Consider the following 24330-nt stretch of genomic DNA (forward strand, 5'->3'; position numbering starts at 1 on the left):
CTTGTGTTTTCTAACCTGTTATTTCTCTTTTCAGATAGAGCATACAGGCAGACAAGCTTCTGAAAACCTCCTCCCAGCATGCAGTCAGACCCCACATTATCCTCTCGAGTACAAGTGCTGATGAAGGTAGAACATGTTGTGGTGGCACCGAGCCAGAATGGCCCAAAGAACTTTGTGTTCTTCCTCCTCTTTCCTGAATCAACTGTAATTTTGTAGCTGTTGTTAGCTCGATTCCTCCTGGATGGCAGCCAACTGCTTTTATTTGGTAAACGTGTTGCCATGGTTAACGTTCACTTCATCAGGGAACAGTTCCCTGAGCTCGAATGACTAATAGCATTTGGGCAGGAAAACACAAAGGGGGGACTGGAAATATCCCCACGCTGTGTTGGCATTTCAGTCCTTATTACTGTGTGCGCGCGTGTGTGTGTGCGCGCGTGTGTGCGTGCGTGTGTGTGTTTCCTACCTGCCTCCAGACTGTTGCTCTGGTACACACTCTTGTGGTGTAGGCAGGTGGCGTTGTGTCCGCCACACACCATGCAGGCATCCACCTGCTGCTTTGAGCCTAAGATGAAGTCACAGCCAGGTTTCTGTGATAAACACAGACAAACGCTTTGAGAAGGACAGTTTGCTTTGACTTAATGTCGCTCCTGTTTTTCCTAACAGCGTGCATTTTCTGCTGAGAAGTAACCTTTCTTTTGGCCTTTTCTTTGCCATGTAGTCATCTCCAGCTACTGCCGGGCCTCAGCTCTCTTCACTCTTCCTTTCTTTCTCGTATTTGCTTCTCTCTGTCATTTGCTTGCTCTTACAAACATTTACTTTGTGGAAAAACTGTACCCCAGGGCCTCAACAGGGCAGAGTGGGTTGGAGTCATCTCTGTAAATGCCAGAGTAAAGAGCAGCCAAGACGAGCAGGATGTTTTATGGTGTGTGAAGAATCTGTTGCTAGAAAGACGACAGTGGCTGCGCTCTTCTGTGGTCTCCATTTCTGCTGTGCAACCCAATCAAAGAGGTTCCCACACTAGAGATCAATAATCTGGAGAACCTATTTAATCAAAAACACATGATCTGTTTGCACAGAAGAAGACATGGATGCTGTGACATTTAGGCATAAAAGCAGATTGACAAATTGAATGGTTGAAGTTGTTGCTGAGCAGCTCTTCTAAAGTCTAGAACTGATACGGTTAGTTCACTGTTTAGTCGTTCAACAGGAAATGAACAATCAGAATCAGTAATTTAATCATTTATGTCATCCAAAGGATGACAGCTTTCCCACTGGTAACCTCCACAGCTGAAGAGAAAACTATTCTTTTTCTTAAAGTCAAAACTAATCAAGTATCAAAATCTGCAGTTTCTCAAGTGGCCACTTGAGGCAGGCAAAAACAAACCAGCCAATCCTGATGGACTCTCCATTCCAGCCAAAGACAATAAACCCACTTTGGGGTTGGATCAGGAGGGCATCCAGGGTAAAAAGCATACCAAATCAAGCATGTGGTGCTGCCTGCTGTGGCTAGGGAGCAGCTAAAACATAGCTAGTAATTGCAGAATTAAATAATTTCTTAAACTGAAAAGAGTTTAGATAATTTTGTGTGGTGTACATTAAAAAAACACCGCAGTTTTAGCTGTGAAGGAGTATCTACACTTACACTGCACACACATGGTCCTGTGTTCATGTGTTCACCTGCCTGAACTCAGTTTGTTACCTGCAGGACTCCACGAGCTGCAGGCTGCATCTGCTTCTTGTTTCAGGCCCAGGGCTGCTCTGACCTGGGCCTGAAACAAGTCTGTGGCCCATAAATCCTCTTATATGCGCCACACGCAACATGTGAGCATGCTCACACACAAATACACACGTATGCACATGCAGCATATGTAAACACAGACACAAATGAATCCTTTGTGGGCTGTGTAAAAATAGCTTCAGCAGTGAGTGTTCTCCCTTGCAGCAGATGTGTCTGCTGAGTGTTATGTATGCATGTCCCGACAGCACACGAGCTCCAGGACCCACGAGACACGCGTTTGTTTCCGACCTAGTCCCCATCCGTGTGAGGGTAGGAGAGGTGAGAAGGGGACAGGCTAGATGTGGGATTGTGGAGAGCTCAGCAGAGCCATAATGCTAACTGAAGGCTGCAGTCTACACTGATGAGAGAACTGTGGTCCAAACGCACAGCATGGAGTTCACTTCTCCAGAGAGCTCCAGTGAGACTGGTCAACATCACTTATGCTTCAACAGAGTGGAGCTGAAGGAACAAGAGACTCGGGCCAGTTTTCTTTTGACATCGCCGTCATTTGAAAGCTTGGATGAGTTTTTAAGGATTTCTGTTTCCAGAAGTACAGCTCCTGTTCATTTTTTCCATAGACATGTGACTGAGTGCCGGAGCACCTCAGATGACTGAATGGACACGTAACTCTCTTCAAATAATATTTATTTGATAGAAAAGTGAAATTATTTGTTTTTTAGTAGAAAAGGAACAAAAAATAACTCTAACTCTCAATTTGGCACAAAGCATCCATATATAAAATCATATTACTGTATAAGGACTTTAAAACATGTAAATAGTTTAACTTTTAGACTATGGCGTGGTGAGAAAATATCCTGATTTTTGCATTCCTGGTATAGACCGGACGTGACATCTGCAGTCCAGTCACAGGTGTGAAAATCAAGTGTCCATATTAGGAATATCCCCTCTCCGTGACATCATACTGACCCAAGAGCAGGAAAAACTACCTGAAACAGACTGACCTTCGTCTGAATCCTCGGCCATGTTCAACATAAGCATCTGGCATTGTTTATGACAGAAAACAAGGAAATCCATAATAGGTCTGCTTTAAATCTTCTATGCGGTAAACATAGGAAACACTGACACACACACAGACCGGGTACCACTCACCAGGCAGCGTCCGTTCACACACACTGCTCCTGAGTCCTTGTCGCAGGCTGTGCCGTCAAGCACTCGGCCAAAGTTGAAGTAGAAGTTGTGACCCAAGGCCAAGCAGCTGAGTTCACAGGGGTTAGAGCCTGGCAGGGAAGATATTCAGTCAGTGGCTCATTATAATATTATGGGAAAATAGGTGAAGCAAAGAGGCAGCGGGGAGGTGACTGAACAGCAAAAACAACCAGAACATGGAGAAAGAGAGCAAACTGAACGAACAGCAAGTCCTGGGATTTAACTTCCAGTAGGCCACAGCAGGACGTGCGAGCTACACGGCTGCCACAAACACACAAACTACAGCTGCGTACAGTTGCTGAGCTTTTTTATTGTTTAGCTACAGTCTGTATGGGCCTTAAAAAACACAGTCTCTGCACATCCACGAGCTATACATCTGAGTCCCTGGAAAACAGAAAAAAGTGCTGTTTTATATGGACACATCAGCATGCTCATCGAGGCTCTGAATGTTATTGGGGAACAGTTTTTAAATTCATCTCCAGACATTTTGCTGTAGTTATATTCTACACAGATTAAGCCCAAAAGACACACTAGGATAGACTTTTCAGCTCACTGTGGATTTTTGATACGCACTAACTTGTTTGATGGGTTTTATTGAAGATTTGTGGTTTGTTATGTATGATTAATGAAGAAAGGAACATAAATCTATTGACACAGTCAAACTGTGGGAAACTGACTTCCTTTTGCGCCCAAATGATGAGTCCCCTTACAGTAAACCATTTCATTTTACAGTCGTGGTTTAAATTCAGTGTTAGGACCGAGCAGGCTGCTTATGGTGTTAGTGTGGTGCCATCTATTCAATTCAATTCAATTCAATTTTATTTATATAGCGCCAAATCACAACAAATGTCGCCTCAAGGCGCTTCATAGATACAGAGAAAAGCCCAACAATCATATGACCCCCTATGAGCAAGCACTTTGGCGACAGTGGGAAGGAAAAAACTCCCTTTTAACAGGAAGAAACCTCCAGCAGAACCAGGCTCAGGGAGGGGCGGCCATCTGCTGCGACCGGTTGGGGTGAGAGAAGGAAGACAGGATAAAAGACATGCTGCGGAAGAGAGACAGAGATTAATAACAGATATGATTCAATACAGAGAGGTCTGTTAATACATAGTGAGTGAGAAAGGTGACTGGAAAGGAAAAACTCAATGCATCATGGGAATCCCCCGGCAGCCTACATCTATTGCAGCATAACTAAGGGAGGATTCAGGGTCACCTGGTCCAGCCCTAACTATATGCTTTAGCAAAAAGGAAGGTTTGAAGCCTAATCTTAAAAGTAGAGATAGTGTCTGTCTCCTGAATCCAAACTGGAAGCTGGTTCCACAGAAGAGGGGCCTGAAAACTGAAGGCTCTCCCTCCCATTCTACTTTTAAATACTCTAGGAACAACAAGTAGGCCTGCAGAGCGGGAGCGAAGTGCTCTAATAGGGTGATATGGTACTACAAGGTCATTAAGATAAGATGGGGCCTGATTATTTAAGACCTTGTATGTGAGGAGCAGGATTTTGAATTCAATTCTGGATTTAACAGGAAGCCAATGAAGGGAAGCCAAAACAGGAGAAATATGCTCTCTCTTTCTAGTCCCTGTCAGTACTCTTGCTGCAGCATTTTGGATTAACTGAAGGCTTTTCAGTGAGTTTTTTGGACATCCTGATAATAATGAATTGCAGTAGTCTAGCCTGGAAGTAATAAATGCATGAACTAGTTTTTCAGCGTCACTCTGAGACAGGATATTTCTAATTTTAGAGATGTTGCGCAAATGGAAGAACGCAGTCTTACATATTTGTTTAATATGTGCGTTGAAGGACATATCCTGGTCAAAAATGACTCCAAGGTTCCTCACAGTGTTACTGGAGGCCAAGGTAATGCCATCCAGAGTAAGAATCTGGTTAGATACCATATTTCTAAGCTTTTCAGCGCCGAGTACAATGACCTCAGTTTTATCTGAGTTAAGAAGCAGAAAGTTAGTGGCCATCCAAGTCTTTATGTCTTTAAGACATTCCTGCAGTTTAACTAATTGGTGTGTGTTATCTGGCTTCATGGACAGATAGAGCTGGGTGTCATCTGCATAGCAGTGAAAATGTATGCTATGTCTTCTAATGATGCTGCCTAGGGGAAGCATGTATAATGTAAACAGAATTGGTCCTAGCACTGAACCCTGTGGAACTCCATAATTAACCTCAGTGTGTGAAGAGGACTCTCCATTTACATGCACAAATTGGAGTCTATTAGATAGATATGATACAAACCACTGCAGTGCAATACCTGTAATACCTACAGCATGTTCTAATCGCTCTAATAGAATATTATGGTCAACAGTATCGAATGCTGCACTAAGGTCAAGAAGGACAAGCACAGAGATGAGTCCACTGTCAGAGGCCATAAGAAGATCATTTGTAACCTTCAATAAAGCTGTTTCTGTGCTGTGATGAACTCTGAAACCTGACTGAAACTCTTCAAATAAACCATTCCTCTGCAGATGATCTGTTAGCTGTTTGACAACTACTCTTTCAAGGATTTTTGATATGAAAGGAAGGTTGGAGATTGGCCTATAATTAGCTAAGACTGCTGGGTCTAGAGATGGCTTTTTGAGTAAAGGTTTAACTGCAGCCACCTTGAAGGCCTGTGGTACATAGCCGATTATCAGAGATAGGTTGATCATATATAAGATCGAAGAATTAATCAATGGCAGGACTTCTTTGAGCAGTTTTGTAGGAATGGGGTCTAAAAGACACGTTGATGGTTTGGAGGAAGTAATTATTGAAGTTAACTCAGAAAGATCGATTGGAAAAAAAGAGTCTAACTTAACATCAATGGAACTAAGAGTAGCTGTAGATAATATTACATCTGTGGGATGATTATTGGTAATTTTTTCTCTAATGATAAAAATTTTATTTGTGAAGAAGTTCATGAAGTCATCACTAGTTAACGTTAAAGGGATGGTTGGCTCAACAGAGCTCTGACTTTTTGTCAGCCTGGCTACAGTGCTGAAGAGAAACCTGGGGTTGTTCTTATTTTCTTCAATCAGTGATGAGTAGTAAGCTGTTCTGGCTTTGCGGAGGGCTTTCTTATAAAGCAACAAACTATTTCTCCAGGCTAAATGATGATCCTCTAAATTTGTGACACGCCATTTCCTCTCCAGATTACGAGTCATCTGCTTTAGGGTACGTGTTTGAGAATTATACCACGGGGTCAGGTACTTCTGATTAGAGACCTTAGTTTTCACTGGAGCTACAGTATCCACAGTCGTACGTAGTGAGGAGGTGAAATTATTAACAAGATAATCGACCTCTGTTGGGGTAGCGTTCAGATAGCTGCTCTGCTCTGTGTTGGTACAGGGCATTGACGATGATAACAGTGGCTGGATTATATTCTTAAACTTAGTTACAGCGCTTTCAGAAAGACATCTACTTTGATAAAGTCCACTCTCCACTGCTGCGTAATCAATTATTGTAAATGTAAATGTTATCAAGAAATGATCAGACAGGAGAGGGTTTTCAGGAAACACTGTTAAATGTTCAGTTTCTATGCCATATGTTAAAACAAGATCTAGAGTGTGATTAAAGTGGTGGGTGGGTTCTTTTACATTTTGAGAGAAACCAATTGAGTCTAACAACAGATTAAATGCCATGTTGAGGCTGTCATTTTTAGCATCAACATGGATGTTAAAATCACCCACAATAATTATTTTATCTGAGCTCAGAACTAAATTAGATATAAAGTCTGAGAAATCAGACAGAAACTCTGTGTAAGGCCCAGGTGGACGATAGATGATAACAAGTAAGACTGGTTTCTGAGTTTCACAGCTGGGGTGGACGAGGCTAAGCATCAGGCTTTCAAATGAATTAAAAGTCTGTCTTGGTCTTTCATTAATTAATAGACTGGTGTGAAAAATTGCTGCCACACCGCCCCCCTCGACCTGTGCTTCGAGATTTCTGGTAGTTAGAATGACTCGGGGGTGTTGATTCATTTAAACTAACATAATCATCCTGCTGCAACCAGGTTTCTGTAAGGCAGAGTAAATCAATTTGTTGATCAATTATTAAGTCATGTACTAACAGAGACTTGGAGGAGAGAGACCTAATATTTAATAATCCACATTTCACTGTTTTACTCTTTGGTTCAGATGTGGATACTGTATTGTTCTTTCTTTGTGATTGTTTAAGTTGTTTGTTGCTGGTTTTTAGTTTGTTTTTTGTCTTTTTGGAAGCAGACACAGTCTCTATGGAGATGGGTTTTTGGGGGGGTAGCAGGAGGAGAGAAGCTGCAGAGAGGCGTGTAAGACTGCAACTCTGCTTCCTGGTCCCAACTCTGGATAGTCATGTTTTGAGGGGTTTAATAAATTTGTCCATATTTCTAGAAATGAGAGCTGCTCCATCCAAAGTGGGATGGATGCCATCTCTCCTAACAAGACCAGGTTTCCTCCAGAAGGTTTGCCAATTATCTATGAAGCCCACATCGTTTCTGGGACACCACTCAGACAGCCAGCAATTTAAGGAGAACATGCGGCTAAACATGTCACTCCTGGTCTGATTGGGGATCATCTGTCCCATCATGATGCCCACAAGTAGTAGAAAAACTGTATTTCAAATATATCTGGTCTAAAAGCCACGAGTGCCCAGGAATTGCTTTATTGGTGTGCAGGGTTTTTTGTGTTTTCTAGTTTTAAAACGTGCTTCTGAAGACAACATAGAAAAAAGTCTCTCTTTCAATCCGTGTTAGATATCACTCTTCTCCTCAGAGGCCTGTAGATCGAATAGGAACGTTCGCTGGCTTTCAAGGAAGCATCTTTTGAAAGAAAACCATTTTTCCTGGTGATTAAATGATGCCTGCAGAGAGTAAACTGTGGGCTTAGAAATTTTTCATACATATATAAAAACCACACATTGCATAAATGAGCCATCTGTCTCAGCTTTCATATGGTGACTCTATAACAAGCCATGTGGGACTAGTTACATCCAAAACTGATCTCTTCACTGCACAACAAAAACAACAACATATACTGAAGAAGTCTTAAGTAGGAAGAGGGTGAATCATCTCACTGACCTCCATGAAAGGTGGTCCATCTGAAGGAGTTGCCAGCCACCAGCGGCCTGTCATTAAAGGCAGCACACTGCATCTCTCGGAAATCCTCCAAGCCAGGGGGACAGTCCTGCAGACAGACACACAGCATCAACACCCTGACGTCCTTGAGGATTAACCTTTGTTACGACCATGCCATACAATATAGGCTTCACATCGAAGGAACCTTCTACCTGATTTTGAACTCTCTCAGTGAAACTGTTTTGATTGCTACACTGTAACAATTACTCTGCATACAGAGACACATTATTGCTTTATCATGAAGCGCAAACAGTGGCAGGACCGCCGCCGCGGTGCAGACGCAGGTTAATCTGTCAGTGAAATCCCAGATCACACCCTGAAAGTCGCTGATCGTTATACCCCGGACATTCCTTCACGAGCAAACGTTAGCCATGGCTCTACAGTGTTTGCATAAAATGTGCGTGTATTTTTTTTAAATAAAGACCAAAAGCCTTTTTGTTGAAAGGACCTTGGTGTTGCAGATCTTGTACTGTCTGGGATCTCCTGCACATGGTCCACCCACTGGGTTCCTGGGACACAGAAATAAAAGAGATGTATAGGATTAGGTAAGGGAACAGTAGGAAACACTGTGGCTTAAAAATGTTAAAATATAAATTTCACATCCCTTCAAAAATCTCTATGAAGGTTTTTCTGAAAAAAAAAAAAAGTCTGACTGAAACGTCATCGCATAAAATTTGGAAAACTGTCCGTATTTTCTCCCGTGCTAACCTTGTGATGCAGGTGCGTGACCTCACAGATGCTCCGCCCCCACAGGTGCGTGAGCACACAGACCAGCCGCTCCAGGTTGCCCACTCATTTCTGAAGTGCAGCTGCCTCCGTGTGCGAGCTGGACGCACCGATGAATCGTCGCTGTTAGGACCCCACGCCGAAATCCAAGAGGGCTGGAAAAAAAGCATAAAACAGAGAGACTTTTATCAAATGTAGATGGAGTATTTGTATTGGAAGCATCAGGTTTCTATCATATCTCTCTGCAGTTATTTAGGTCACAAGAGTCACAGTAACAGATGCTAGTGTTGCAGTAACACATGTTGCACCTATGTATGTATTCTGTGGTAGGGCTGTTCGATATAACGATATATATCGGATGATGATATAAAAACATCTATCGTTTTGATTTTACGCTATCGTTTGTTTCGTGGTGTCGCAAAATAAACTGTTTACGGCAATATTTTATCAACATTTTGATGGACACTGTAGTGGCTATATTCATTTATTAAAGTTCTCTCTTTCTCTTATATTTAATATAACCACACTACGGACGGACAAGCGCCTGTTTTTATGCGTTGTGGTTAACAACAACGACGGTAACACCATCGCGTGTCCGCTTGTTTATGTTCCACATAAACCTTTCACAATAAAGCTCAAGATCCTGTTGAGACTTTTCAAAATAAACTGAATCACGTGAAAGAGCAGATTATTTACGGATGAGAAGTAAAAAAGAGCCGCCAGGTGCTAAAAAATAGTCCTTAGACTCAAACGTTAGAACAGGCTTTTCCCCGCACGCTGTGTAATAAATACTCACAAAGAAAACGGCGGCCGTTACAACTTATGTCTAAAAATGTATCGTTTCATGCATCGGTTAAAACACTCGACTCCAGCTACATGATGCGCAGCTGGAAACACTTCCCGCAATACGAGCTGCCCGAGATTCACAGAATTTACAGAAAATGTTACATTTTTGTGATTTATGTCGTTATCGGGACGATAGAATTCTTATATCGGGATATGAGATTTTGGTCATATCGCACAGCCCTATTCTGTGGTTATAACCAGAGATTTTTCTTTAGTTCACAGTATCTGCAAAGACGTTTAACTATAGTTGTGGCACTAATCTACAGGCACAGGCATTCTTTATCTATGCATTGGCTGTTTAGAGCTTTGTGTGCTATTTTCTTCCATGACATGCTTCTTTCATTCTAAAAATGCTCCAGTTACACATGTAGTCTTAGTTTGAGCGTTTATGCAAACGTCAATGTCAATGAATATTTATTATCAGAAACTGTTGGTGCCCAGAGGTTGAACACTGACTTTCCTAGCCACAAACAGGTTTCCATCCTATTTTTATTCCTCTGTGACTGGCTCACAATCATCCTGATCCATGTGCTACTGTGTTATGTTTTTTTAATATGAGCTTTCTTTGAACAACTGCCACTCTACAGTCACGCATGTTTAAGTTCTTACTGAGAGATAGAAAGTGCAGAAACAACACGACTCCCTGCTCTGTTGTTACTGTGCTCTGCTCTGCAATCACTCTGCAGCATCACTCTGCATTCATGTCCTGCATGTTCAAAGCTGTTAGGTGGCAACTGGCCACTGTCAGCAACTCCCAGTCATTTGTGTCGTGCGTAAGGGAGAAAGCAGAGAATGATGAAATATCATTTGTGGGAGGGAAAATCCTGGAGCCAGATAAATCTATTTAAAGAGCAGACGTATGAAGAACAACAGTCAACCTTGTGAGCCTGGTGGATCAGGATCAGCGGAACAATAAAAGTGATTAGAGAAACCTCAGTGCTGCTCCTCAAACACATTCCAAAGTTTCTGCCCTGGAGGAGGACTGAAACTGGCAGCGTTCCCACTGGTTGCTCATACTGTACACACACGTTTAACTCTTTACACACATGCAACAGCTGCAGCAGACTTGTTGTCATGGATGGCTGAAGCCACAGACAACAAGTACACAAAACATGTCAGACGGAAAGTTGGTTACATGTATTTAAACTGATTTATATCTACAATATTTAAACAACACAGAAGATTACATTTGAAATAAATCCAAAAGAGGCAGCATGTGCACTAAGAGAGACAAGCTGAAGAAAAATGATTTCAAACAGTTATCTAATAAAGACTTTATGCCAGCATGCCGACGATTTGTTACGTCCTGAGGCAATCCATGGGAAAGCTAAAGGTAACCTTCCGCGTCCCCACTACACGTGCCTGGTTGTGGATGGAATCCAATAGAAGGATGCTGCCGGCAGTAGCTCACGTTCCAGCTATGTATTCCAGCCCTAACCCTAACCTTATGCCTAACCTTGTGTGTTTTCAAAGCAATTCATGATGAGAAAGTAAAATAAATGTACATTGTAGATTCAGTCCAAATGGTTTTCATGTTTCCTTCTGTTTCAAACGCATAACATAGGAACGTGTTGGGGGGCTGAAAGCGTAACATACCGACGATTTGTCACATGGCATCAGATGTTACGCGTTTGGAGTGAGAACGTGTTGCTTATGCATGAGTATATTTCTTAGTAAAAGCATCATATAGATTTAAATCAAATATTATTCATTTAATGATCTGGCTCTAATTTAACAGTTGCACCAGGTTATGTGGCGAACAAGATGATTATTACAACCTCAGCGTGCTACTCTTCACTGTCATAACATTTTAAATGGTGTCAGCATTGCAACAAAACAACACGTTTACTGAGTTTTACTGCAATAACAACAAACATGGATGTTCACAAATGAAACAGAAGACTCTTTGTATGCAGCTGATGTTGCACCATGTCTGTGTCGGTTCATCCAGGTCCTGGTTTAAGTTTAAGAAGCAAGAAATCCAACAGACTTCTTTAGGTTCCGTGAAGATGTTTCACCTCTCATCCAAAAGGGAGTCTTCTTCACTTCTAAAACCAAAGAGTGGCAATGTGATGAGGCTCATGATTAATCAGAACTAGGTTTTAAATACTGCAGACATTTGGTTTACATGACAAAAAGAAAACAATAATAGATTGACCTCCCCAGAGCTTGAACCTCAAGCAAAGAAGATCTTTCGACTGTTCTTCAAGAAGCCTGGTGAAGAAACAAGAAGAAAGCCTGCCTACACGAGTGCAGGCTGTGTTGAAGAACAAAGCTTTCCTGCTCATGAGAAAATGTCAAACTCTGGTTTGGCTGTTATTAAGATAAACTGAATTGGAAAAAGGAGCCAGGCTACTAAACATAGGCTGACACGCGTGTAAACCAAGATCACTGATGTTAATTAAATTATAGTCTATAATGTTTGTTTAAAATAATACTGACATTATTTCCTAGTTTTAGTTAGGTAATTAAATGAAACAATAAATCATCTACTGTCACGGCTAGCAGGGCAAGCCGTGTGAGTTTTAATAGAGGGCCCAAGATGCAGGCAGCTTCAGATGCAAGTGAGCTTTATTAATAAGGATGGACACACAAACTGGAATGTAGCAGGCACAAAACCAAACCTAAGAGAAACCTAAAATGGGAAAACGAACACAACTAACCTGAAACCAGAACAGAACCGCAGGGAGACTCAGGGAAGCAACGGATGATCTGATATTGTCGTGTTGGTGTTGTTCCCAGATCATCATGAAAATGTTGTTCCAGGTTCAACATTGCAAGTGACCAATCACATTATTGTGACGTTATTCTTTTGCACACCAACCCATTCGTGCATTTATGAAATTCCAATGTTGCAAGGACAATATCAATTCTGCTTAGCGTTTATTAAAGGGTCAGGGTCAGGGTTAGGGTCCGTTGATCGGCGGACAAAGGCGGTTTCTCGCAGCTTAAGTACAGTTTTTTGTTTTACGCCGGTTTTTCCCAAAGTCGCAAAAGTATGATATCAGCAGATGGCCCCGCCATATGGCGGGGCCCCGCAATATATATTTAAATATATATATATATATATATATATATATTTAAATATATATTTAAATATATATATATATATATATATATTTAAATATATATTTAAATATATATTTATATATATATATTTATATATATAAATATATATATATATAAATATATATATATATATATATAAATATATATATATTTATATATATATATATATATATAAATATATATATATATTTATATATATATATATATATATAAATATATATATATATATATATTTATATATATATATATATATATATAAATATATATATATATATATATTTATATATATACATACATAAAAGGCTAGACCGTCCCATTTCACAAGCCTCTCACTTCCGCACGTAGTACGCGTAGTGTGCGTACTTCAAGTGTGCAGACCCTGAATTGGGACACAGCCAGTGTGACACCATGGAAAGACAGAGGGAACACAGAGAAGTGGGAGCAAGTAGGCTCAGAACAGAAACCTAACAAATGGCAAACCTTACCGAAAGACATAACCAGAATAAACAAGAACATAGAACAATATAAGGAAACACAAAACACTGAGTTGTCAGACTCAGGATCATTACATCTACAAGCTGAGTTTTAATTAATATTAGCAAGAAACGTTCAATTCGATCCAATTTTATTTATATAGCGCCAAATCACAACAACAGTCGCCTCAAGGTGCTTTATACTGTAAGGTCAACCCTACAATAATACATACAGAGAAAACCCCAACAATCATATGACCCCCTATGAGCAAGCACTTTGGCGACAGTGGGAAGGAAAAACTCCCTTTTAACAGGAAGAAACATCCAGCAGAACCAGGCTCAGGGAGGGGCGGGGCCATCTGCTGAACACATAGTGAGTGAAAAAGGTGAATGAAAAAGTGAGTGGCAAACATGGCCACCAGGGTGCAGCCACAGAGTCTGGCAGGTCCTATGTGTTTGCCAAAAAATATATCTAAAACCTTTGGATTTTGCCATGTTTGTTTGGTCTTTTCTTGTCTTTCTACCTCCTCTTGAGCTTAACGTGTCTACGGAAAATGGTTAATTTAACTCTCCACCCAGCCAAGAGGAGCCAACATCTTTTGTATGCAAGAATCTTGGATCTTGAATGATGATAGGCTGCCCCCCAGGTAAACGTGTTAAAACGGTATCTTGATCATTCCTGGGGGTTGTGAATCTCTTGATGATAATACTTCTGGCTGGCAATGTTGAGCAAAACCCTGGACCTGTTTCAAGTCCTGTGCTACAGTTGCAGCAGCTTCCTGGGCTAACAACATCACTGCTACCTTGGCTACAGCAGCTTCCTGGGCTAACACCATCACTGCTACCGGGGCTACAGCAGCTTCCTGGGCTAACACCATCACTGCAGATCCCCATTACAACTAAACCTGGTAAGTCGACACAACCTATCATACTCATGCGTATAAAGAGGAATCCTGTGATTAAAAAGCATTGATCGTGTAAGTTATTTCGGACTGCTAATCAAGCTAGGACTATATGGGATCCACAGTGTAAAGAAAAAGGGCTCTGTCAATGGAAAATTGTACTTAGTAGTCAGTATAATCTTTTAATAATATAAGTTTACATATGGTAGTGATAGGATGTGCGATCCTTAATAGTCTGCAAAAGCTTTGCGTGAATTCCAGAGTGCTCTGGCATTCACACCCACATCCTGGGAGCATGGGAAAGGTCGTACCTTGTCTTATTGTTTTACGGTAGGATAAACGTAGTTATGTCAGTTTTAGTCTAAGTGCCTTTTTTACATATAGATGACCTGTTGGATTTTCCAGAGGGCAGGTTAAGGGAAGTCGTTTATGGGGTCACACACACACACACACACACACACACACACACACACACACACACACACACACATTCCAATGTAAGGAACAAACGCCCACTGATGTATAAATAAAGACCAGAGCAGTCTCAGAGTTGTGAGTCTCTGAGCCCTCACTCTCTCGTGCGAGCGTTCTGGTGACTGCCCTTGCTAGCAAGAAAACCGTGTGTTTCTCCTCTCTGATTCTCAGCTGAAGAAGTGTTTTAGAATATATCTCTTAACAGGCTCCTAGGTGGCCATCTGAACATACGCAGCATGGCCCATAAGAGGGAACAACTGGAACATCTTCTCATTAATTCAAATGTTGATTTCACGGGACTTTCGGAAACTTGGCTCAAACCCTCTTCTCCACAAGCACTGGTAACCCTACAGGGCTACAATGTCTTCAGAAAAGACAGACCTCAAGGAAAGGGGGGAGGGGTGTTATTGTATATGAAGGACTCTCTAAAATGTACACAAATAATCTGGCCAAATGAAATCTCTATTGAATGTGTTGAAGTTAAAGTGTCACTCTCAGCAGAAATGTCATTTACTGTTTTATCGCCCACCTTTGGCAAAAGTAGATTTTTATGACCAATTCAAGGCATTTCTGAATTCTTGCGACTTCAACAATGAACTTATGCTGCTCGGTCAGGCCTCTTCCGGGGCGCGGGGGGCCCTCGGGCCTCCGGCCTCTGTGCCTGCGGCTCGGTTCACTCTGGCACAGCTGGCTGCCGGCAGAGCCGGCGGGCACGCCGGTGCAGCCCCCTCTAGCTTCTGCCCGGTGGCTACTGGGTGACCCCTCATCTGGGGATCCTCAGCCCTTCCCATGAAGGTGGCACGGATGCCCCTCCGGTGGTCCTCCTTGGGCTCTTGCACTCTGGGGCCTCTGGATGTCTGGGGCCTGGATCTCCTCCATGCCTGCTTCATGCCCTGGGGGACGGGGCTATGGCTCTCTACATCCTCTAGCAGACCATTACATGGGGAAACCATTTGAATACAAGCGCGCCGATCCACACAGGTGTGCACATGGGTGTTCACTATTCGTAGACTTAAATCACACCTTTCTTGGCTGCTACTTCAAAGCACATTGTGCGCTGTCTGTCCTGCGTGCTGCACAACAACATTCAATATTTAGTATTTACTGCTGTTTTCACTTAGCTAGATTAATGCGATGGTGTTGTGTATAGTATGTTGCATTGTTTTGTTTTGTTTTTTTGCTTGTTTTCTATTCTTTTTCTCTCAACAGGTGATCCCGGAGATATTTTTTCTTCCCCCCTTTCTCACTGTCCCTCTCCCCTTCTGTTTTTCTTTTCCTTCCTCTTTCTTTCTCCCTTTCCTATCCCTCACTCATGTCTGTCCCGTCTGTAACAACTGAAAATAAAATAAATAATAAAAACAAAGGTCGATCAAATGGACCAATACGGCAATGCCATGATGATCCATTTGGCAAAATAAATCCATTGGGTATCCTTGTTGGTCTTCAGACAACAATTCTGACGGCTAAAGAACCAAATGGGACAGGCGAAAAAAAAAACAAAAAAAAACAAAACAAAAAAAACAAAAAAACAATGAACTTATGCTAATGGGAGGCTTAAATGTAAATTGGGATAATAAAAGCAAAAGAAACTAAAAGAAATTACAGATAATTTTGGTTTAACACAAATGATCAGTGATCCCACTAAAATAACAAATTATAGACCTGGCGTTTTCTAACAAAGCGGATAGAATGATATGATAGAATGATAACCACAATGTCATATTCTTCTCTAGAAAGCTGACTAAAAAGCGACTGATGATACGGTAATTTTTACACAAGCCAAAACTGCTGATGATGCAGCCCATCAGCTTTCATTGGCATTACATGATCTACAAAAATGGCAGAATGACTCATGCCTGTGCCTTAATGTTAAAAAGACCATATCGATGTTTTTTAGTAAACCTATAACAACTGTGGCTGCAGTAAAGGTTCGCCTGGGTGCACAAGAACTAATTAATGTTGAGGAATTTAAGTATTTGGGAGTGCTACTAGACTCTAAATTATTCTTAAAAACACGTTAAAAAAATAGTGAAAACTGTAAATGTTAATATACAGAACTTTAGACATATCCACACATCATTAACAGACACAGCAGTGATTACATTCCTGCACTCTATGATACTGGCTCATATTGAATATTGTATTACTATATGAGCTTTGCTGCTATTGGGCCAATCGAAGTGTGCTACAAAAGAGTATTGAAAATATTAGATAAAAAACCTTTTTCATATCACCATTGTTAAATTTAAGATAAATACAAGTTTCTAAATTTTACTAATTTCAAATTATTTAAATCTGCCTGTCTAGTATACAAAGTTGTACATGGTCTGGCGCCTCCACCAATGAGTGATTTTTATTAAACAAAAGTCTAGCAGTGTTGCCGGGTCTCGACTGACTCGAGCCACTGTGAGAGGTGATTGTGAACTGACATTTAGACGGAGCACCTGTTCACAGATGCTCTGTCATATCAGGGAGTGAGCTTCTGGAATAGTCTTCCACTGTCAGTGAGGGAAAGTCTCCCCATGTTTAAGAGTCACTTAAAAGGGCAGCTGAAGGACACAAACATATGACCATGTTTAATAATCATGCTTTATATTGGACGTGAAAAAGAGTTAGTGTATTACAAAAAGGGAAACAACTATTAGTGTAATGGGTCAGTGCAATATCAGGACAGTCAGGGCATGTGCAATACTGGGGTTTGTGCAATATAATTGATATGTTTCCGTTATTGTTATCTACACTGTCCTCTGTGTCCACTCTTCTTGTCATTGTCTGTTCTAATATAATGTGATTACTGTTTTCGTCCTTGTCACATGATCTGTAAATAGTGTCTCTGTATGTTTTTACTAACATGTGTGTAACACCAACCTGCCAGAGGGTCTACAGATGGAAATTAGCCAAAGGCTATAATCTGGCATATTTACATCTGTTTAAATGTTCATTAATATGTTGCCCCTCTTTCTAAATAAAATAAATAAAAATAAAATAAGAAGCAGTCAGTGAATCATGGGAAGCAGCCTAAGCCTATTTCAGCATGTCTAAAGGTGGATTCAGGGTCACCTGATCCACCTCTATCAAAAAGGTTTATCCGAACTCCCATTCTACCTTTAAATGACGCAGGATGGCCTGCATTATGAGAGCAAAGTGCTCTGTTGGGGTGATACGGTACTGTGAGGTCTTTAAGACTCGATAGGGACGGATTATTCAGGACCTTGTTTGAGAGGATTTTAAACTTAATTCTGGGTTTAACAGGGAGCCAGTAGCAGGTTAGGTCTGCACTGTAAATATGTTGACAAAACAACAATAAAAACAAAGTTAGAGGATATGATGAGCTGAAAACAATGCAACCCTTCAAAATGAACAACAGATCAGCAGTGACTGTGAAAACTGCCTCATGTAGCTGCACAGTCAGGAGATAAACTGTGATTTAGCCATTTCATGTTTCCTGACTGCAGTTTCACCTTGGGGTTACATCAATCCTGTTTTTCAAAGTGTGACAGCCACTTTACAAAAGATAAAATTCATCATGTAAGCCCTCTGAATCCCCCCGAGCTCAACATTAAATGGCTTTTGGTATCCATAAATCAACATGTTAAAACTCCCACATCTAAAACTTCAAAACAAATCCTCTGTACTTTGAACTTCTGGCATTTACGTGTGTGGAGAAAAAGCAACAAAGTGTCTCATAATAAAAAAAAATGGTTCGATGCAAACACACCCTCATACAACGCTACACACAAAGCTGAGAGCGACCTTTGCTATAACTGTCCAGCATTACTATGGTAGGGTCACCTGAGGTCACTGTCATTAGCATCAGCGCCAGCCAAATTAGCCTTGATAACAGCTGTCAATGGGTCGGACTAGCTTTCTAATTAACTAAGTTGACCTATGACCTTTACGATGTCCCCATCTCTCCTCCACCATTCACACCAAACAGAGAAAAAAGTGTCTTCTTTGCACAAAGCAAACTGCATAAAGAAAGAGAGACGGAGTAAAGAGTCTACGTCTCTCTAGCCAGCGTGCAGGTAAACTGCCACAGTGTAACGTTGTTCGACTGTTCGCCTGTCTGACCTGGCATAACTGTTTCCATTCTGTAAGCTGGATGGACAAAGGGTCTTTTCTCCAGGGTCGATACACAATCATATAGAGGGGAGTCTGATGTGTCATTTGTATAAAATATACCTGCAAAGAATGACACTTGTGCTCCAAATAAAGCAGGAAAGCATTAATGTAATTAAGATAATTACTGTAGTTTGTGGTCAGATCAAAAGGAAAACATTATTCCTGATTCAGTGTTTTAATCTGTGTAAAGTTGTGTAAAAGTTGAAGCTCTCTAGTTAAAAATGTGAGTTTTGTGCCCGAGAAACAAATTTAACATGCAGCTTTGGGAGTCAGGGGTAAAGATTTGAACTATTCTGTTGTTCAAGTCTCAGGTAAATATTTCAAGCATCTGATCTGTGTGATTATAGAGTTGATGTTGTTATGTTAGTATATTTGTCCACGGTTTTCCTCCTTTTATTTCATTTGCACTTTGTAATTTTTTTTATCAGTCATGAATTCATTTAACAGTTTCAGTGTTAAGAGACGAATGATTGTTTTTTGTGGTGATGAATGCAAAAATTTTTTATTAATCACTAAATATCGGTAGCAGTTGTAAGCATGTGATTTCACGTAGCATAGATGTTTTTGATAATTATGAGAGCTGCAGTATCTAGAAACACTTAAAGACACGTAAACAACCTGCAGATACTGGCGTACACACAGCTGGGGGCGCTGCAGTAAGGCTTACACAGTAACTGAAATGGCTGTTTCTTTGCAGCCATAAACCAAAGTTCCCAGTGAGAACAGAGAAACGCAGCAGCATCACAGCCCTATAAAAGTGAAGCAATAACATCTGTACATGCTGTTCTCTGAATCCAAGGGGAAATACACCAAGCCTGTGGCGGGGTTACACCATGTCCAAGTCTGGTGAATTTCATGTTCTGTTCTTGCCGTGGCCACCCGAGACGCTGCCAGCACAGCTGCAACAATGACCGAGCGCAAAAGATGTTTCAGCAGTGTAAACAACTCTGAAACAAGGATTGTAAATAATGTGTTACTAGTCTTTTTGAAATGACACAACTGTAACACAAAAATGAAGAATGGATCCATTGGTCTGTTTGAGGTGTCACAGCAGCTGGGAGGGGGGGCAGTGTCTGAGTGTGGTTATTCCAGCCAGCCCTGGGGGAAGGTTGGATGGTTGTCTGCTTGACCTCAAGACAAATAGCGATGAAAGATGCGGTAAGATGGGAAAAGGTGGCATAGCAGCAACAAACACAACAGAATAGGAGACAATGAGGATGCTGGCTTGGAGCAGCGCTTCTCTGCTCACACCCTGCAAGAAGCCAATCAGCTCAATTGCTGTGACTAGTCTATGGGCTGTGATTGGTTTATTATCTAAATGAGCTGGATTTTCCTCTTTGGGACCTGAAAGTTGGGATTTTTCTTCCTCACAAATGGCCTTAATCACAGTATTTAGCTCTGTGAACTGTAAGAAAAAGAAGGCATAAAGACAGGATAACGTGGGGGCGGCTTTGGGATATGGCTTTAGGCGCTGGCAGGTTTCACGTGCAAATAAAGCACAATGCCATTTGTTAAAACACTCTCTTCCATTCTTGCACAACTCAACACATACATCATCCAACTTTCAGTGAATTCCTTAAAATCTGTGGGAATACAGGGCTCTAGACTAACTTTTTGGCACAGTTGCACTGGTGCACCTAAATTTTTTTTCTTAGGCGCACCAGCACAAAAGTTAGGCGCACCCAAATTTTTCAACAGTATCGCTTAACACTGTAGTTTTACCTGTGCACTTTTTTGGGGGGGGGGAATTTCTGTCTATACAGACAATATTGATTTGTAAATGATTAACTAACAATCTTGTGCTTGTACTTAAAGTGCTTTGTCTACAATATTGCCAAAGAGTGCCAATGTTAAACGTAATCATCACATCGGCCTTCTCTGACGACCTGTTTGCTGCTGCCTGCCGCTGAAAGGCAGTGGGGACACTTGGGCAGTGCATTTATGACGACATATAATCTGGACACACTGTGCTTTTTCAGTTCTCAGAGGTTGATCGGTCCATATCAGAGCTGGCTATGAATTTCAGACAGATCAGGCCTTAACTTAACAAAAAAGTTATCAATCGTTCTTTTCATTTTTTCTCATTACCCACAGCTACATCCACCTCTCAGGCCTAGGCTGCTCACCAGGGCTGGGTATCATCACTGATTTCTATAATCCATTCGATTTGATTCACAAGGTCCCGATTCGATTCAACTTTGCCTCAGAGAGTCAGAAATATTATAATTCTGATCATTGATCAGTACTGACACTAGACTTTATCAGAGATGTGAACATCACAGCAGAGGCCTTTGTGTCAAAGTAACTGAGGATAAAACTCAGAAAAACATGAAGCAGATTTTCCTGGCCTGGCTTTTTATAGCAGATAACCTTAAAAATATTCTGCATTTTGCATAATTTTAAAAAGTTTAAATGTCTTCAGTATTGAACAGCAGAAATCAGTCTTTCTTGTCCGAGGTGATTAAGTAAAAAAAACAGCGGTCGACTGTGCTGTAAACAACGGTAGACTGGTGGGTAATAAGCGAATGAATAATGCAGAAAACAGATTTGAGATGGGAAACTGTTCTTGAAGTACAGAGAGAGAGAGAGAGAGAGAGCTGTGCATGAAGTGTGATTTTTATCGTGGTGGAAGCGAAACAGCAAAAGTAAGAGGGAATTAATGGTGATGTTTATCAAATGTGAAGCGTAGTTTGCTGCTGGTTCAGTGAATTTTGGCCGTGTACCTGCTCTCATTTACTGTTTGGTGGTTGTTGAAATAGTTTTATGAGCTTTAACCTGAGATTCTGGTGTTTCTGGTAAAATAAGTTTATATTTAAAAGTCGATTCAGGATTTAATGAATCGATATCGCTTTATTCAAGCTACTCACCTCTCTCTATCCGCCTGCACTTTCAAACGTACACACGAAGGACTACGGGAATATCTGGACCACGACCAATCAGAGGCCCCGCCCCTGACTGTGTCTGATTGATTTAGACAACGATAGGGGCGTAATGTGTGTCTGCTGTTGACCACATGGAGACTTTCAGAGTTGCGGAGGTTTTTTTTGTTTGTTTGTTTGTTTGTTTTGTTGGTCGCACCGGTGTGACCTAAGATATTTTTTTTTAGTCGCACCATTGAAAAATTTGGTCTCATTTGCGACTAAATTGGTCGAACTCTAGAGCCCTGGAATACAATTTATGGAGCGCTATAACAGGAAAATTGTCATAGTAAGATCAAAGATATTTAAAATACACCAAAAAAGATAAATATTATAATTTTTCATTAATAAGGAGAAATACCAACAGTATGCATCAGTGGATGATTCAATAACAAGTAACAGAGAAAATAAATCACCAGTAGTGCCATTTTGTTTACCTTTTAGCCTCTCTTAGGTCACTCTTTCATTTTTTACAGCACGCTTATTAACTATTGATTTACTGATCAATGTCTCCATTCTTGATTCATGTGTCTCATTACCATCAAGCTGTCTCCTCTGGGGCTTAAACATTAGGTCAATGTAGAATTGGTACAAAAAGTCCTTCAGTTTCTACTAGGGCATGAGCGAGTTGTTATTTTTTAACAGCCATCTTGAAACTGAAGTCAGGGTTGTAGCTGCTTTTAATGACAGGTGTCTCAAACTAGGCAGCTACAGCTGATTGGTGTTTGTGCTTTCTGGAAGATATTATTACAAATAATCCATCCTGCTGCAAGGTAGAGTTGTTGGTTAGCGTACTAACCAAGCTTGCTACCTTGAGCTGAGCTAATACGTTAGCCCTCCAACCTCTGGCCACTCCAAAACACAATCTGTCCAAAGCTATGAAGAGTTTAAAACTAATGTGTGACCTTTTCATCAAGGTCGCTATGTTTATCTTTTATATACAGTCTATAATTAGCACCAGAACATTTGTTGGCTTGAGAGCGAGCAATTTTTGTTAGCTGTTAGCAGCTATACAAAAAAAGTGAATTCTTAGCTAAACTATGGAGGTGTCCAAATTCGTAGACTCCTCCAAATGTGGTCGACAAATGCGTCCTCATTTTCCCCAGAATATCCCAGAATTCATTGCACGGCCCAGCCAATTTCAGTTTCCAATAATGGCGGCCGCTACTTAGTTGTAATATTACTCTTATTACTCTTTCACTTTTAAGATATTTTCAGGCGAAAATGTAGCTGTGTAAAGTTCAAATATCTGCTCGGTTTATCACGATGTCACATATTTGCAAAAGTGCTCCGACGTTTTAGGAGACGTCTGTTACCCACCAGCTCGATAGCTCGCCGGGAGCTCGAGGGTCACTAGAGCCACTGAGAATGGCAAACTCCCGACACATGGTTTTTCTGAACCCCACGGTCTTTCGCTACTCAGGTTAAACGTGATATATAAGTCACTTAATAACTTAAAAATGTTATTGTTTGTTTTTATTTCAATGTTTTATTTGTTCCTGAGTAAATCGGTTTGGCTGAGATTAAAGTTCTAGTTTTCACACAGCTAAATAAACATCAAACAGAAAACTGATTAAACAGACGTGTGAGATGGTCGAGAGTTTACTCCTGTGTCCTGTTACATTTTAGATAGAAAGGAGCAGACAGCTAAACTCCACCGAGACAGCTGGTGACGCAAATCTGAAGGCTGGACCGTCCAATTTCACAGCCGCTCACTTCTGGCCTACCCGGCCCACGTGGACCGCTAAGGCCGGGTCCTCAGGAGGATACAGCCTATGAATTTGAACACCCCTTAAGCAGTTGCGGAGCGGGGGGGGGTGGCTTACTGGGCTTAAGCCCGGGTTGTTTTTTAAGAAGCCCAGGGTCTTTTGGAGTGTAATTTTTTCATACTTTGATGCCTGGCTGAAAACTGTATAAAACAAAAACTACACACAATATTCGAAGCACATAGTGCACACTGTGGGAATTTACGAATGTGCGTAAATCCCCCCTAATATTGGTATGATCCGAGCTCAGCGACTGAGCGAGGGGGCGGGGCAGCTGCTGCCTGCGAGTGCGCTGTTGGAGAAGCGCAGCCAGGCAGACAGAGGAGAACTGAAGTTTGACCAGGTACCAAAGCAAATCATTCGTACTGTACAAATAATTTAAATATGACGATGAATCACGAAAGATTGATGTCAAACTGATTACTTGACCCATATTACGTTACTTTCTCTTCAAGTGAATCAACAAATGGCGAAATGAAAAGCGGAACAACAACAATTCTGTTTCTTTAGAGAGTCTCAGCTTACATGTGTGTTTGTTTCATATTTTCAGTTGTTTCCCTCCACGGCTAAATAAATCGGTTTCAGTAATGTACTGATATACAAGAATGGACATAAGGAGCTTCTTTCAAAGAAAAAACTCTGTTAGATGTTATTTTATATATTATGTTTTGTATGTTGTTCAGTATATTTCTATGCAAAACAAGAGGAGTTTCAACACACAGCAGTATATTCACAGCTGAAACCAGATATTTACATACACTTTATGGAAAACACAAGAACATTTTTTTACTGTACAACATCAATTTAGAGTAAACTTGTTTTGTTTTGGATAAATAAATATTGAAATATCTTTTGAATTAGTTAAATGTCAGAATAAAGAGAGACAGAGCTTCTATTTTTTATCACTTTCATCAAATGTAGGAGTACATGTACACTAAGTTTATTGTTAATTAATAATAAAACTGCAGACGATTCCATTCTGAGCTGA

At 40.9% G+C, this 24330-nt stretch overlaps 1 protein-coding gene across 1 annotated transcript in view; it reads right to left on the reverse strand.

The window, feature by feature from the left end:
- Nucleotides 1–24330, reverse strand: part of adamtsl5 (ADAMTS like 5) — a 56361-nt gene that overhangs the window by 15560 nt on the left and 16471 nt on the right. Inside the window, exons 3-7 of the mRNA XM_085139792.1 lie at nucleotides 8755–8927; nucleotides 8495–8555; nucleotides 7990–8095; nucleotides 2888–3015; nucleotides 464–587 (exon numbers count right to left, since the gene is read on the reverse strand). Of these exons, the coding sequence (XP_084995918.1) occupies nucleotides 464–587; nucleotides 2888–3015; nucleotides 7990–8095; nucleotides 8495–8555; nucleotides 8755–8927 (592 nt within the window). The remainder of the gene's footprint in view (nucleotides 1–463; nucleotides 588–2887; nucleotides 3016–7989; nucleotides 8096–8494; nucleotides 8556–8754; nucleotides 8928–24330) is intronic.

The sequence above is a fragment of the Neolamprologus multifasciatus genome, chromosome 1 (assembly GCF_963576455.1).
Source record: "Neolamprologus multifasciatus chromosome 1, fNeoMul1.2, whole genome shotgun sequence".
Taxonomy (NCBI): Eukaryota; Metazoa; Chordata; class Actinopteri; order Cichliformes; family Cichlidae; genus Neolamprologus; species Neolamprologus multifasciatus.